The sequence below is a fragment of the Carcharodon carcharias genome, chromosome 16 (assembly GCF_017639515.1).
Source record: "Carcharodon carcharias isolate sCarCar2 chromosome 16, sCarCar2.pri, whole genome shotgun sequence".
Classification (NCBI taxonomy): Eukaryota; Metazoa; Chordata; class Chondrichthyes; order Lamniformes; family Lamnidae; genus Carcharodon; species Carcharodon carcharias.
The window spans coordinates 3,917,667-3,931,578 of NC_054482.1; the positions used below are offsets into that span (position 1 = coordinate 3,917,667).

General features: G+C 40.4%; 1 protein-coding gene across 3 annotated transcripts in view; it reads right to left on the bottom strand.

The window, feature by feature from the left end:
* kcnt2 (potassium channel, subfamily T, member 2) overlaps nt 1–13,912 on the bottom strand; it is a 789,028-nt gene that overhangs the window by 409,147 nt on the left and 365,969 nt on the right. For all 3 annotated transcript variants that reach the window (XM_041208210.1, XM_041208209.1, XM_041208208.1), the window contains exons 9-11: nt 12,853–13,033; nt 3,617–3,781; nt 1,563–1,699 (exon numbers count right to left, since the gene is read on the bottom strand). In XM_041208210.1, coding sequence (XP_041064144.1) covers nt 1,563–1,699; nt 3,617–3,781; nt 12,853–13,033 — 483 coding nt within the window. The remainder of the gene's footprint in view (nt 1–1,562; nt 1,700–3,616; nt 3,782–12,852; nt 13,034–13,912) is intronic.

Sequence of the window (13,912 nt, forward strand, 5' to 3'; positions counted from 1 at the left end):
AGATGAAACAAGAAGTGCTAGAATAATAAAGACAGACATGTTTAAACATCCACAGGAAGCATATTGTGAAGAAGGAGTAGAATAGCCATTGGTCACTTGGAGACTATTAAATACAATGATCATTTTCTGATCCACAGGTAATGCTATCTGGGTTACAGATCACCATGTAAAAGTTTGCAAAGCTCCCCTGCAGCCTCTTTGGTGAATATACTCTTCTCAGGCAGACTTCCTCGCTGAGATTTCCATAAAATCAAAATGGCCTAGAAATTCTTTGACAGTAATATCTTTTAGCGCAAATCCTCATCACTCCCATATCCTTCGCCCTGGACTGCTCCTACTCAGTTAGTGAACTAGAGGACAGGGAAATCCAATTGAGAATCACATCATCTCAGAACCTTTATGGTCAGTGGAAAAATAATTCTAGCGGTCTCAGAGACTTTCAAGGTTGTCTGAGGTCAGCTCTCTCTAGGTATTACACAACAAACACTTCAGTTGAGTAATTGCTCTTCAAAGCTTCTCCAGGCTGCAGGCTCCAAAGTAAAAGCATTCTGTCATTAGCTACTGCAACAGGCATACTTATTCTCGTTCATTCCAAGTCAGCCTTTATGGATTGAGAACATAGGTTGTGGGTTTAGCTACTGTTACACCAGTCTTCCTCATTATCACTTTTTTCAAACGAGCTTAAGACAGTATTGGCACCTGTTGTAGGAAAGCCTAAGACCTAATTGGAAGTGGCAACGCAGCCTTTGAGGGATGGAAACCTGGTTTAAATAGGCTCCACACCACAATCACCACATCCAAGTTGCAGTCCTCAAAAAGTTAAAACATCATTCCAATTCGAATCATGTGCTGTATTGAAATAGAATGTAAAATCAGGGCCATAATCTCAGGCAAAATGTTCATATAGAGGCACTGTAATTTAAAGAGTGGGAAGTCATGTTTGACTAATCTATTAGAATTCCTTGAGCAGATGATAGACTTAGCATTTCAAGACCGAGACAGTTCTAATTCTCATATACATTCAGCCCCTCAGATGCATCAACTAGAAGCACATCAGATTCGATGTGTACGCTGACAACACGCAGCTCTACCTCACCACACTTTCCCCTCCACTGCCCCTGATTTCTTGAGCAGCTCGTCCAATTGGATGAGCAGAAATTCATCTTGAAGAAAGATTGAGAGAGTATATGAAAAGTTTTTAAAATTACAAAAGGTTTGGGTAAACTGAATCCAAGCAAGCACAAAATTTTAGCACAGGTGCCGTATTTACATTAAAGGACAACAAATGAAAATGGGAAACATGAGACATCTTTTTCACTGCAAAGTTGGTTAAGTATGTGAAACAGATTGCCAACATAGTTTGTGGAACAAGAAAAATTAATGGGTTTCAAAAAGGGACTAGGCAGTTTCAGGCAAAAAAAAGGATTCAAGGTGATTCAGAATGCACCAATTAAATACCAATAGTAGGTGGACTAATGAAATGGAAATCTTTTCCTGCTTGAAACTATTACTGTGTAACTTTAATTTCCATTAGTACAAAGAAAAAGTCATTATACACCTACTTGGCTCTTAAAAGGTCTTGGTCCTTCAATGCTGATCCCTGTAGGTAAATTACTCTTTGTGCCCACATTGGAATTTGCAAGACTCTTCGAACCTGTAAATCCATTTCAGTAGGACAGAGGATCACCACGTAGTAATCCTGTTACAAGAGTGAAATGTAAATATGATTAGCAGAACACGGGGTATATTTTCTTCCTCTCTTGCTGTAAGAAGAGGGTCCTTATATTTGTGACTATTTTATTGATATTATCAAATGGAAGTAATATATATCCCACTTCCTTCTCAGTTACTACTGATTCACTTGTTATTATGCTTCCATAATTTACATATTATTTTGTACTTTTATAATTTAGAAATACAGAGATATTGTCATTGTCATTATTAACAATAATTTAAATCTAGTTTTATAATGCATACCAAGGTAAAGTCAACAATAATCTTAAAGCTGGTACTGGATGCCCATTGTTTGTTAAAGCATCGACTCCCTTTACATCAGTGTTGTAAACTGGCTAAGTGCTATGCTACCTTAACAGACAGTAACCTTGAAAGGAAAATTAGCATCTTTCGTAATAATGAAAGAATTGGCATCTACTTGCCTTGCATCTCAAAAAACTTCTAGTTACATCTCTCTCAAAAATAGCAAACTACTCAAAAAATGTAACATTCATGCATCCTACATATCTGTTAATGCTTTGTTGATTATGTTGCCAAAGGTAAACAGGTGATGGACATTGTTTGATAAAGAATTGGAATCACATGTAAAATCTGTCACTACACTCAAGGCCTTCTGTTACCAGTGGGCACTGCAGAGGCTGGAGTACATCCTCAGCCCCTGAAACACCATTTTATTTTAATTCATTAAGTTTCCTTTTAAAGTTTTGTTTTTTGTTACAGTACCCCCTTTAACGGGCTTTCAATTAGTTAATTTGTTTAGTTTATGGCTATCAAAAGAGCATATAAAGGAAATTAGCTGAGACACTTGGGTAGTAGTTAGGAGGCATAAATCTGTAAGACTGCATCCTGTGAACAAACCTACAATAAAGGAAAGGTATTGTGTTTTGTTTTGTATTTCAACATCTGGCTTGGATCAATTTAACAACATCATGAGTACTGAGCCAGTTTTTCTTTTGGTGTGCTGTTAAATAATAGAAGTGCAGGTCCAATGCAATGCTTACTTACTTGTGTTAACGTGTTTCTTTCAAAACGTCCAGAGAATTTACTGCAGATAAAACATTTTTCCAAATCACATATGGCACTCACCTGTATTGATTCTTGGTGCCTCCAAACACACCTTTTCTGACATTTAGTATCTTTGGTAATAGGAGTTGGATTTTATTACACTAACTGTTCACTACTGATGGAAAGGTTAAGTTCTGATTATAGTGTGACTTACAGCTCAGATTCATACACCATAGAACTACTTGGAAGATGCAGCATTGCTGGGATTAACTGGATCCATCTTCCCATTAATTGGTCAATGTAAAAGATTTACTGTCCTTCAAAATCTGTGTAAATCAGTGCCAGCTGTGTGACGCTACAAAAATTGCATATATGGTCAAGATATGATTCCTTGCACTATAGTAAATCAGTGAAAAAATTACCGCTAAATGGAAAATCATCCAAATGATCTTTAATCTGGTGAAAATTGCTGAAATTTAAATGTATATTTGAGTAATATTTTACTGAGTGGTTTGGGAAACGCACTGGTAACATTTTCATAATCTGATTTACTGTTAAATCTTCTCAGAAACATGAATGGCATAATTAAGTTTAATAAATTTGAATACAAACATGCTAAGAATAACAGAAAAGTTCTCTCCTTCATCGAACATATAAAATTTAAATGTATTTCTGATGATTTAGTACATTACAATCAAGAAGCCCTTGATTGTGATTAGTAAAATATAGGCGTGTGCTGATAAGTGTGGTTGTAAGGGGACATCAACATGGGAAAATAGTTGGACTATAATTAACTTATGAAAGCTTCATCTGCATGTGTTTTAAACTGCTTCCTTCAGTCAACAACTATGTGATTAGTACACATATTCTTTATAACCTGCAGCCTGGGATGAGCGTAGAATTCATTCAAAAAATCCATTAGCAGGTCAATCTTCAAAGAGGTGACACACAGAACGACGTGTTTCTCTGTCTGAGCTCTATGGCGACTATAGTTTCCTCCTGATTTCTGCCTCTCCATCCACAGATAGGCCAGCTGTTCAAACTACAGGACAGAACATTAGTTAGCAACTTGTACAAGCAAAATACACATGATTAACGTAGCACAGATTAATGTAGGCAGAAAATCAAGATGGACAGATTTTTTTTATTTTTCATTACTGCAGCTAATCCAGATTATAATATTGTTCACTCATTGATGTGCATTTCAAATCCAAAATTTGCAGTTTTTGTACATATTACATGAAGGGGAATATGAAGTCCTGCAAGGTTCTTTTGATTAATTTCTATAGTGCAGACAATTCAGAAGGATCGATTTTTCAATCGGCTACATCCTATTAATGGGAGTAAAGTGTGTGTAATCAATGGAAAAAATAGGTGGAAGATTGCATATGTCAATTTTCACCCATAAACTGACCCATCCAATTTGCTGGTTGGGTTTTATACTGGTGCCAAAGATTGCTGTTAAATATAATAACTTTGTCTCAGCAGATGTTAGTTAGCAGTCAATACAATTTCCTAGCATTTATGCTTGTAAAGAATTCAGTCATCTTGCTGTGCATGCAAATGGCTAACCAGGATTGTAAGAGCACTACATTTAAAAAGCCGAGTCACAGTATTTCTGATACTTTTTTTTATTTTCTGCTCATCTTTTGCTTTCATTTTATTCTTCAGGAGGCTGTGTTCCAAGTACTCTGGCATTACTATTTTTTGATAAACCACAACTGTGGAGCAATGGGTTTCCCAATGTGCTTCCTCTTTTACTTATGCCTATTTATTCGAGGAAGAGCAGCAATGGAACAATGCCCACTACATCCACCTGCCAATAACCTCCTGCCTATAGCTACAGACGACTACCACCAGTTACAGGTCAAGTGACATCAAGATGGAAAGCTGCACCATTTGCTTCAAGGACACCCACAACTAACAGATATCACTGATCCTGGGGACTCAATGGCTATAATAATCAAGTGCAACAACAAGCTGTTTTCCTCAATCTCCTTTTGAGCATAGTGCAGTAGGTCCTGTGGGGATGGTGCCCTGGAGTGGAAAGCAGATCTTCATTCCTTGATGCAGGACTACTACTTTGGCAGCCAGCCAACACGGGCTCTAGAGGGTTGCACTACTCCATTCCCTCAGCACAGACCATGTTTGTCCACATTTATTGTACCAGAGCCTGGGATTTGATGGACATTTTTGCTGCCTGAATAAACTTTGCAAAGACATAAACAGAAACACAAAAAAATTAGCAACATTCAGTACTGCTACCAACATATTTAACGAAAAGCATATATGGATAAATATACCAATCACCCTTGCAAATAGCCAATTTTTGAGCTCCTAAAGTCAGGTCCAATATCGGATAGAAACTTGCTATTTCGATATTGGGCTTATTGCTTAAAATCAGCTGAGGTTGCCACAATAAAAGGTTAGTGCTAATAATGCAATCCCAAAATAATGATCAACTAACAGCCTGTATCAAGTTTATGCTTCCATCAGAACTTGGCATTACAAACAGAAATACAGCATGGCTCACACAACACACAAGCAACGGAAAGGTGAAATCCCTCCGGTTTCAGAGAAAAGTCATTGGATTTCAAATAACGACTTAAATTATTAATAGGAGGAATTTCACCTCATAAGATTTTTACATTTATTTTGATAAGGTGGACACTATAGAGTTATAATAACTGCTGCGTTTTCTCAATCCTCTTTTTGCTCTCCATAAAGTGAAAAATGTCACTGCTGGGAAACAGATTTCCACTTTTGCACCCAATACAAAGATCAAGCATAAAAAAGTCAGGTGTATTATCCCTGCTATCTTCCCCATGCCTTTGTTTAAACTTGGAAAAGTAACGAGATTAACCTCCTGCACCAGCGTGGCATTTTCCACTTCTCCCAACAAATATTCTTGTGTCCTCACCTCCCTATAGCAGCCTTCTTTCCTGAGGCCTGGACACTTGGTCAGCCAGGGTTACATTTAAAATGGCAGCTGCACGTTTAAATGGACAAATCTGCCTCTGAGAATCAGGTTGGGTGCCTGTTCCATGAAGTACCTTGTAGTAGGCTCAGTAGCAAAACTGAAGTACATGGATTTAAACAAGCAATGGCTGCATAGATACATTACCGGCTAAGAGACAGAAAGCAGAGAGTAGTGGTGAACAGTTGTTTCTCAGACTGCAGGAAGATGTACAGTGATGCTCCCCAGGGGTCGGTGTTTGGACCACTGCCCTTTTTGATATACATTATTCTGCCCTTTCCGCAGCCTCTGTTCCATCTCCCTGTCAGGTTGTAGACCTAGAAGCACTGCAACTGCAGCCCCTATACCTGTCTCAGTCTTTGAGTGGACAGGCCACTAACTCCTCTCCCATCCCTGTGAGAATGCAGCCACACTCAGGCAAATCCATGAACTCATCACAGCACTTCCAAAAATGCTTCAGAGAAGTTCCAGACAGTTTGCAATAGCAGAAGTTCTTCCAGTTTGCCTTACCTGTAAGTCGGGTGCCTGACACTTTAAGAAATGCTCACAGCTTCATGCTGGATGTTTGCTGAGTGACTGACAAACTCATTGCCTAAATCTGTGTGGTCTAAACTTATTATCCTGGTGTCATATCAGCCAGTTGGGGTGCATCATGTCAGATTAGCATCAATTCATATCCTACCGGCGCAGGATGAGACACCCCCATGTGTTGGCATTTACAGATATCATGCAGATTCTCCTCTTCTTCTTAAGTAGTGCCTCAGGATCAAGGGTGACTTGCTCCCCATTTTGAGATGGCTGATAAGTCTAATGTGCAACCTGCAGACTCTGCCATGTGTGGGGCAGGTGCCGTTTGAAGGGTTTTGTGGATAGGTTGTTTGGAGATTTGTGTGGTCCTTCCAACACTTTGAATTTGCCTCTGCTTGTTCCTAATGAAGTCTCTCGATGTTTTCAGTGTCTTCCAGGATGAGCCTTCTCCATTTTGGTCAGTCACAAGCCAGGGGCTCCCATGAGTCAGCAGCGATGCTTGACCTCTTCATGGATGCTCTAAGACAGCCCTATAGTGTTTCTGCTGTCCTCCTGGGAGTCTCCTGCCATGACCCAAGTTCAGAGTACAGCAATTGATTCAGGATTTTGGTGTCAGGCATATGAACAACATCTCCTGCCCAGCAAAACTGGTTTGGAGTGATAAGCACCTCAACGCTGGGCAAATGGGCTCGGGTGAGGACGCTGCCATTGGACTGCCTTTCTTGCCACTGGATTTGGGGGATCTTACAAAGAAGTGATACTTCTCCAGTGCTCTAAGGGGCCTGCTGTGGGTTGTCCAAGTCTCTGAAGTATATAGAAACATGGCGATTACTGCCACCGTCTACTCTCACTGCCACTAAACCATGACCTTAGACTTGGGTTTCAGCTCCTGGTCCTCAAATGCTATCTTCCTTCGTCAGCCAAAGGCTGAGCTGGCACTTTGGAGATGATGACGAACTTCTTTGTCTATGTCTGCCTTCATTGCAAGGAGGATCCCAAGATACTGAAAATGGACCATATTTTCCAGGATATTGCCGTTGATCTTAATTGACAGGGGGAGGTGTTTTACTAAAGGAGCTGGTTCAAAGAGAACCTTAGCTTTCCAGGTTTTTAGTGAAAGGCCCATTTTCTCATATGATTTGTAGAAAGAGTCGACAATGACTAGGAGCTCAGGCTCTGAGTGAGTGCACATAAAAGCGCCATCTGCATACTGCAGCTCTATGACTGAGGCTGGAGCAACTTTGGTTTCGGATTGAAGGTGGCGTAGATTGAACAGTTTACCTGTTTGTTCCGTAGATTATTTCCATGCCTGTGAGTAATTTGCTGGAGGTGGGGTACAGCACTACAGTGAGAAAAACAGAGAAAAGAGCTGCTGCAATGTCACAGCCTTGTTTGATCCCAATTTTCTCTGGGATAGGATTTGTGATGGTTCCATTTGTGAGGATCATGCCTAGCATCGTATCATGAGGTACCCAGAGGATGGTGGCAAACTTCTGAGGGCAGGCAAATTCGAGAAGGATACTCCGTTAGCCTTTGTAACTGACATGCTGGAAGCACCCAACGGTGCCTCACATCTCAGCAAAGCAGTGCTAGGCCTCCATAGGCAGCCCTACAGCAATGAATTTTCCACCTTAAATATCTTATTTATAGTCTGATATTTGATCTATCAGTGCGGTATATGTCTGGCTGTCAGAGCATCCCAGAGTGGAATTTCATAGCACATGCAATTAATTTATTAGCCAGATAGAGGGGTTTTTTTTTTTAACTATGATCTCTGAGCTTACTTTGCACATAGGTAATATTTTAGCTCATAGGAAGCAAGGGTTTTCCTTTTGGAATTGTTCCTTCGTGCCGGCATGAGAAAAGATAAGTGGCAGCAAAATGAAAATGAATAGTGCTGCTTAAGGGATTAGTTCCCAATAGACATGAACACACTGACCTTTAATAGTTAATTTGAATTGACAAATTTAGAACATTTCAGGATTCTGGCTTAAAAACACAGCAATTTTGACTGCAACCTCCATCATCTGCTGATTAGAATGGACTTTTTCTGGGAAATGAAAGTTTCAGACATTCTAGGCTGAATTTTTACAGATCCGACCCCCAGTTTGTGGGTTAGTCAGAAAGTCAAGGGGAATCCAAAATTCAAGGTTCCCCCACAAGCTGTGGAGTTTTAACTGCAATGCATGTTCCTAACCTCAGTGATCAGTTCCCATCCCGGAGGTGACAGGCTGAGCCTCCAGTTAGATGTGGAAGCGGCTGGTGAAGGCCACAGGAGCAGGTAACTCAGTGCTGAGGCAGGGTGTGTGGGAGGGGGAGGTGTTTGGAGAAGAGGGTATTGATCATGAGCAGAAGAGGGGGGATTGATTGGGGGGAACTGAGTTGGGTAAATCATGGATCTGATTGGGTTTGCTACTTATCCAAGTAAGGTGATGTGTTGAGTTGGGGGGGGGTGGAAATTAGGGGCCTTAGTGGGGTATCAGAAGCCAGGAAGGTGTCAAATGAGAAATCAGTGGGAAGGGGGCATTGGCGGCCTTGTGGTAGGATCAGAAACCTCGGCTGGGGAAGATCAGTATTGTGGGGGAAGGAGGTAACTTTCTTCAGGCAGGGACCTTCATTCTGGGGGTAGGTGCGAAGGCACCTTACCAGCTGAATCAACTCGATGAAGCTCTCTGGTTTCTGATGCTTGGAAAACTGAGCCAACAGCAGTTAAAGTTGAAAAGGAGCATGACAATGAGGCTTGCAACCTCGTTATAATATCCAATTTTCAACTCACTTTTTTTTCAGGTTCAGAGTTCCACTCCAACCCCTGCCACTGCAAAGAGAGTGTACCACCGCCAGGAAACCAGGTTAGGAATTTATCAATAAAAACAAAAAAACTGCGGATGCTGGAAATCCAAAACAAAAATAGAATTACCTGGAAAAACTCAGCAGGTCTGGCAGCATCGGCGGAGAAGAAAAGAGTCGAAGGGTCATGAGGACTCGAAACGTCAACTCTTTTCTTCTCCGCCGATGCTGCCAGACCTGCTGAGTTTTTCCAGGTAATTCTGTTTTTGTTTAGGAATTTATCAAGGTGCATGGAATGGGCTGGAAGCTGACTAAATTAAACTTGTAATCTCCCAGCCTCCCACTTTGGACAACTCCCCATCAGCCAAAATTCATTCAGTGGCAGAATGTTGGGATAGTAAGGCCGAGAGACAGCTGGAGGGAGAGACGGAAGACAACATTTTAGCTCTTATCCTCCAGACTTTGTTGGTCACGAACAACACGAGCACAATAAGAGGGAATAAACATCAGAAAATAAACTATGCTGGTCCAACGGGATCGGTTCATTTTTCTAGATTATACACAGGGGGTCGCTATTACCTTCCTCTCTTTTGGGAAAATAAAGCAAGTACATGTACAAAGTAGTGCAATTAGGAAGGGAAATTTGTACCAGCCTCTCTTGGCCTTGTTCCATCCATGACTCAATGCAGGCATTAGCAGAGGCTTGAGAGCTTCTACGTCAAAATAATCATAAAAATCAATTGATTTGAGTAACTTTTATGTGGCACGAGCAGGAATGTGAAAAAATAGTTCTACACTTTTTAATGTCAAAATGAATTTCATTTTGAATGGTTAATTTTAAAAATCTAATCAAACTTGTCATTTCTTTTAAAATCAATTGATTCTCAGGACGTTGGCAAAGCTGGATTTATTGCCCATCTCTAGTTGCCCAAAGATGGCAGTGGTGGATCTTCTTCAACCAATCGCAGCTGGTTTGATGCAACTGAGTGACTTTCTAGGGCACTTCAGGGGGCAATTCACATTGGTGTGGAACTGAAATAGCATATAGGTCAAATTGGATAAGGACAGAAGGTTTTCTTCCCTAAAGGACACTAGTAGACCAGTTGGGTTTCGACAATGACCTGACAGCTTCATGGCGACTTCTACAGATGCTACCCTTTTTATTTCCAGATTTCCTTTTAGAGATGAAGTTCACCTTCTCAAACTGCCAATGAGGAACTCGATTATTAGTCCAGGCCCCTGAATTATTCACCCAATAACATAACCATTTCGCCACTGCACTCAGAACAAACACCTACTGAACTGATTTGTTAGAATAAGGATATTTTAATTTATTTTTTTAAAATGCAGCTGTAAATTTGAAAGACCATATGAAATGATTTCTGCTCCTCTCTGAAGTTTTAAATGTCAGATTTGTTTTGATGGACAGATTTTAGTCTCCAATCAGTGGATTTGTAAACAGGGGGTGGGGTCCCATAAAACTCCCAGAGTGGCCTTCCCGGCACCCTCACCCCTTACCTGCCCTGGGTGGCGAGGTCTAGAGTGGCTGCCTGCCCTTAAGTGGTTAATTATTGGTCACTCAAGGGCCACTTCCTGCCAGGCCTCAATTTTGAGTGGCAGAGCGGGGTAAAATCGGCAGGTCACCCTTCTCAGGCCTTGAGCTAGGTGGTGGGGGGGAGGGGGGAGGTGCCTCCCCCATCCACATTGAGTGCTCTCCCCACCACCACCACCACCCCCACCAACGCCCCTTGGTGCTTCTTCCCCCCCAGCCCCTTCATCAAGACCACCATCCATCGGGCTTCACCTCCCCTCCCTGCCATGGGACCCCAGCACTTATCTGGTCCTGAACTTCTGGAATCATATTCTGGGGACTGTTTGCATTCCTAGTCCTGGCCCCCAGATTGGCTGGCAGCTCTCCTGACTGGGGGGGCGGGCTGCTGTGATCAGCAGGGATGTGTTCCCAGCTGATTCTACTGGTGGCAGGGAAACTCCCCAAAAAAGCCTGCTCCAAAGCTCTACAAATCAGAGCAGGAAGCAATATTTTCAAATCACCCAGCTGAGTTTTTTGTATTCGCTTGTAAGGGGTGGGTGCCAGTGGAAAGGGCAGCATTTATTGCCCATCCTTAAATGGTTAAGTTGGTGGTGAGCCACCTTCTTGAACCACTATAGTCCGCTGTTGTAGGCATATCCACAGTGCTGTTAGGGAGAGAGTTCCAGGATTTTGACCCAGCAACTGTGAAGGAACAGTGATACAGTTCCAAGTCAGGGTGACAGGTGGAATTTAATAAACTGGGGATCTTGTCAGCCCGCTGCAGAACCAGCAGGATCCCCACATTGCCTCTGTTGGGGAAGGCCTGCCAGAATTAATTGCTCATCATTCGAAATGCCAAGTCCCTCGATCAGGCATTGAGTGCCTTTGAACAAAGAGTTCATCCCTGGAAGCCTGCACGCAAACCCAACAGTATTTGCTTTTTGTGCTCCCTACATGTTGACTCCCCCACGACCACTGATTTATTGCAATAGCAGCAAGATAAGGGCCTTAATTGGGCTTTAACAGCACACTAATGAGCTTTAATTAATGTTCAGGTGGGAAGGCCATCCATGACCATTCACGGGTGGAGGAGGGAAGGTGGAAAATGATGCACCTCTGTCCTCCAAACCCATTGCAGGGTGTGTACTAAACTCTTCCCAATTTGTGATTTAGAGGGGAACTTACAGCTCATGGTGTTTCCATGCTTCTGCTGCCCTTGCTTTTCTAGGTAGCTGGGGTCAAGGGTTTCTTGTTGTTTTACGCATTTTCTTTGTATTGATAACCCATTTATCTCAAACAATTAAAAGTAAAGCAGAATGGAGAGAATGTAAATGTTACATCTTGCTATATTGTAAATTGCTGTATTGAAGGAACTGCAAATAACATCTTCTCCTTCATTGTACCATAGATTAACAGCCTTCATTATTTTCTCTTGCACATCTATGTTGAGGTTTGTTTCCCATAAAATTCAGGCATTCAGGTTAAGATATGGGAGCAATGGTGGAATTAGGAAACCATGAGTCAATCTACTGAAAAGAGTAAGTACATCATGGAATTGTAAGTTAGCAATGAGGTTCAATATAAAAAGAATGTAAATATGATAAATTATGTGATTTAGTCTCATTATATTGAACAAGCAAACACAGCTTTGAGCAAGCTTAACAATAAACTTTCAACCCGCAGCCGAAATCCAGTTTTGTGAAACAACTGAAAAAAATTCTATTTGGTTAATATGTTCAAGACATACATGTTTGTTGCATTTCTGAAGGACTTCTTCAATTGTAGTCAAGGAAATGCATAATCACATCGTTAAGATAATTAGTAATTAGCAAGCAAAATATATGAATTTCTAGGTAGATAGATTTTGTATGTTATAAAGTGTAAATTATATGACATTGTTTCAGTCACCCTTTTGGAAATACTTGCATAGAATTTGTGGAATAATCTCTAAACAATCCACAAATTATCTGCAGAGAATAATTTTACTTCCTGGGTATATAAATGATGACAGTAGATGTTAATCGCCTCACATTTGTTGTTTCTTGTGTGGCATGATTAATATTTTGAAAATTGGAACATAGTTTCAGCTAACAGTGTATCAGATGATCTATTATCTATGGAATTATACAATTACTTGAAATAAATAACAAACTACTTGAAAGTTGAGAAGACCAAAAACTTGAAAAAAAAATGGAACAGCAATCATTAAAGATAATTATTTAACTAGCTTTTTAAGATGAAAGGCTATGGCTATCATTTTAAAACATACTGCATGAATTGCACTGCTTACCTGTATAGGCAGCACCACGAGGGCAACGCAGATCATGATGACTACCAATAATTTGGAGGGCCAAATCTGGGGTGTGACATCACCAAACCCCACAGTAGAGAAGGTAACAATGCAGAAGTAAAGTGAGTCAAACAGGGTCAAATTATTCCCTGCTCTTTCCAAATGTTGTATTCCACAGATGCTTAAAATTGAAAAAAAAATTATAGGGTTAAAAAAATTGCAGAACATTCTATAACCATACAAGCTAAATACCACCTTCAAAACAGGAGGATATTTTCATTGTGTTCCTTGGTTGCACAATAATCTCTCTAGTGTTTGAAGTGTATCATGTTTCAATCTATTCTTTGCCGGTTCTAATGGGGGATGTGTGATTCTGTTGTTTAAAATTTATTAAATGGATGCATAAAGTAATTTTTTTGCAACTTCATGCATTCTCCAATATGAAAATATTTTATTGACATAACTGTGTGGCATCTGTATGTGTATATAAGGCTAATAATGTCTAAAAAGCATTTCTCGGACAAAGTACACCATGCTTATTATTCGGACTTTTATACTGTAACAGGTAAATGATTAGCAAAAGATAAAACAAAAACTACCTTTTTTAGTGTTGTATGTAAAATTATTAAACAATATTGGAAACAGGGTTGTATTGGTCATGCTTCCACCAATCAACATTCAAACATTTGGAGACTCAATTTGAAGTCTAGTTTGAAATGTTCTTCAATGAGAGAACTTCACTAACTAGCTCCTGACTACACATCTAGACAGCCGTGAAAAACTTAAATCCTAGGAAAGAGATTTCAAACCACAAATCAGTTCTATTTTTCAAAAACATACTTGCTTTTGGTTGATTAAGGAGTGGCATTGTTGATGGTCATTGATGATTCCTTTAATTATTGTTCTGAAATGTAACACAAAGTGACAGCAGGAAGGTTCTAATAGATAACTTTTTTTAAATTCTCTCTCACGAACATAATTCACCCATCATACTAATTGGGTCAATTAGGGGAACAGACCTAGCAGCCTAAAACTGGACACACTGACCTATCACCAGGGT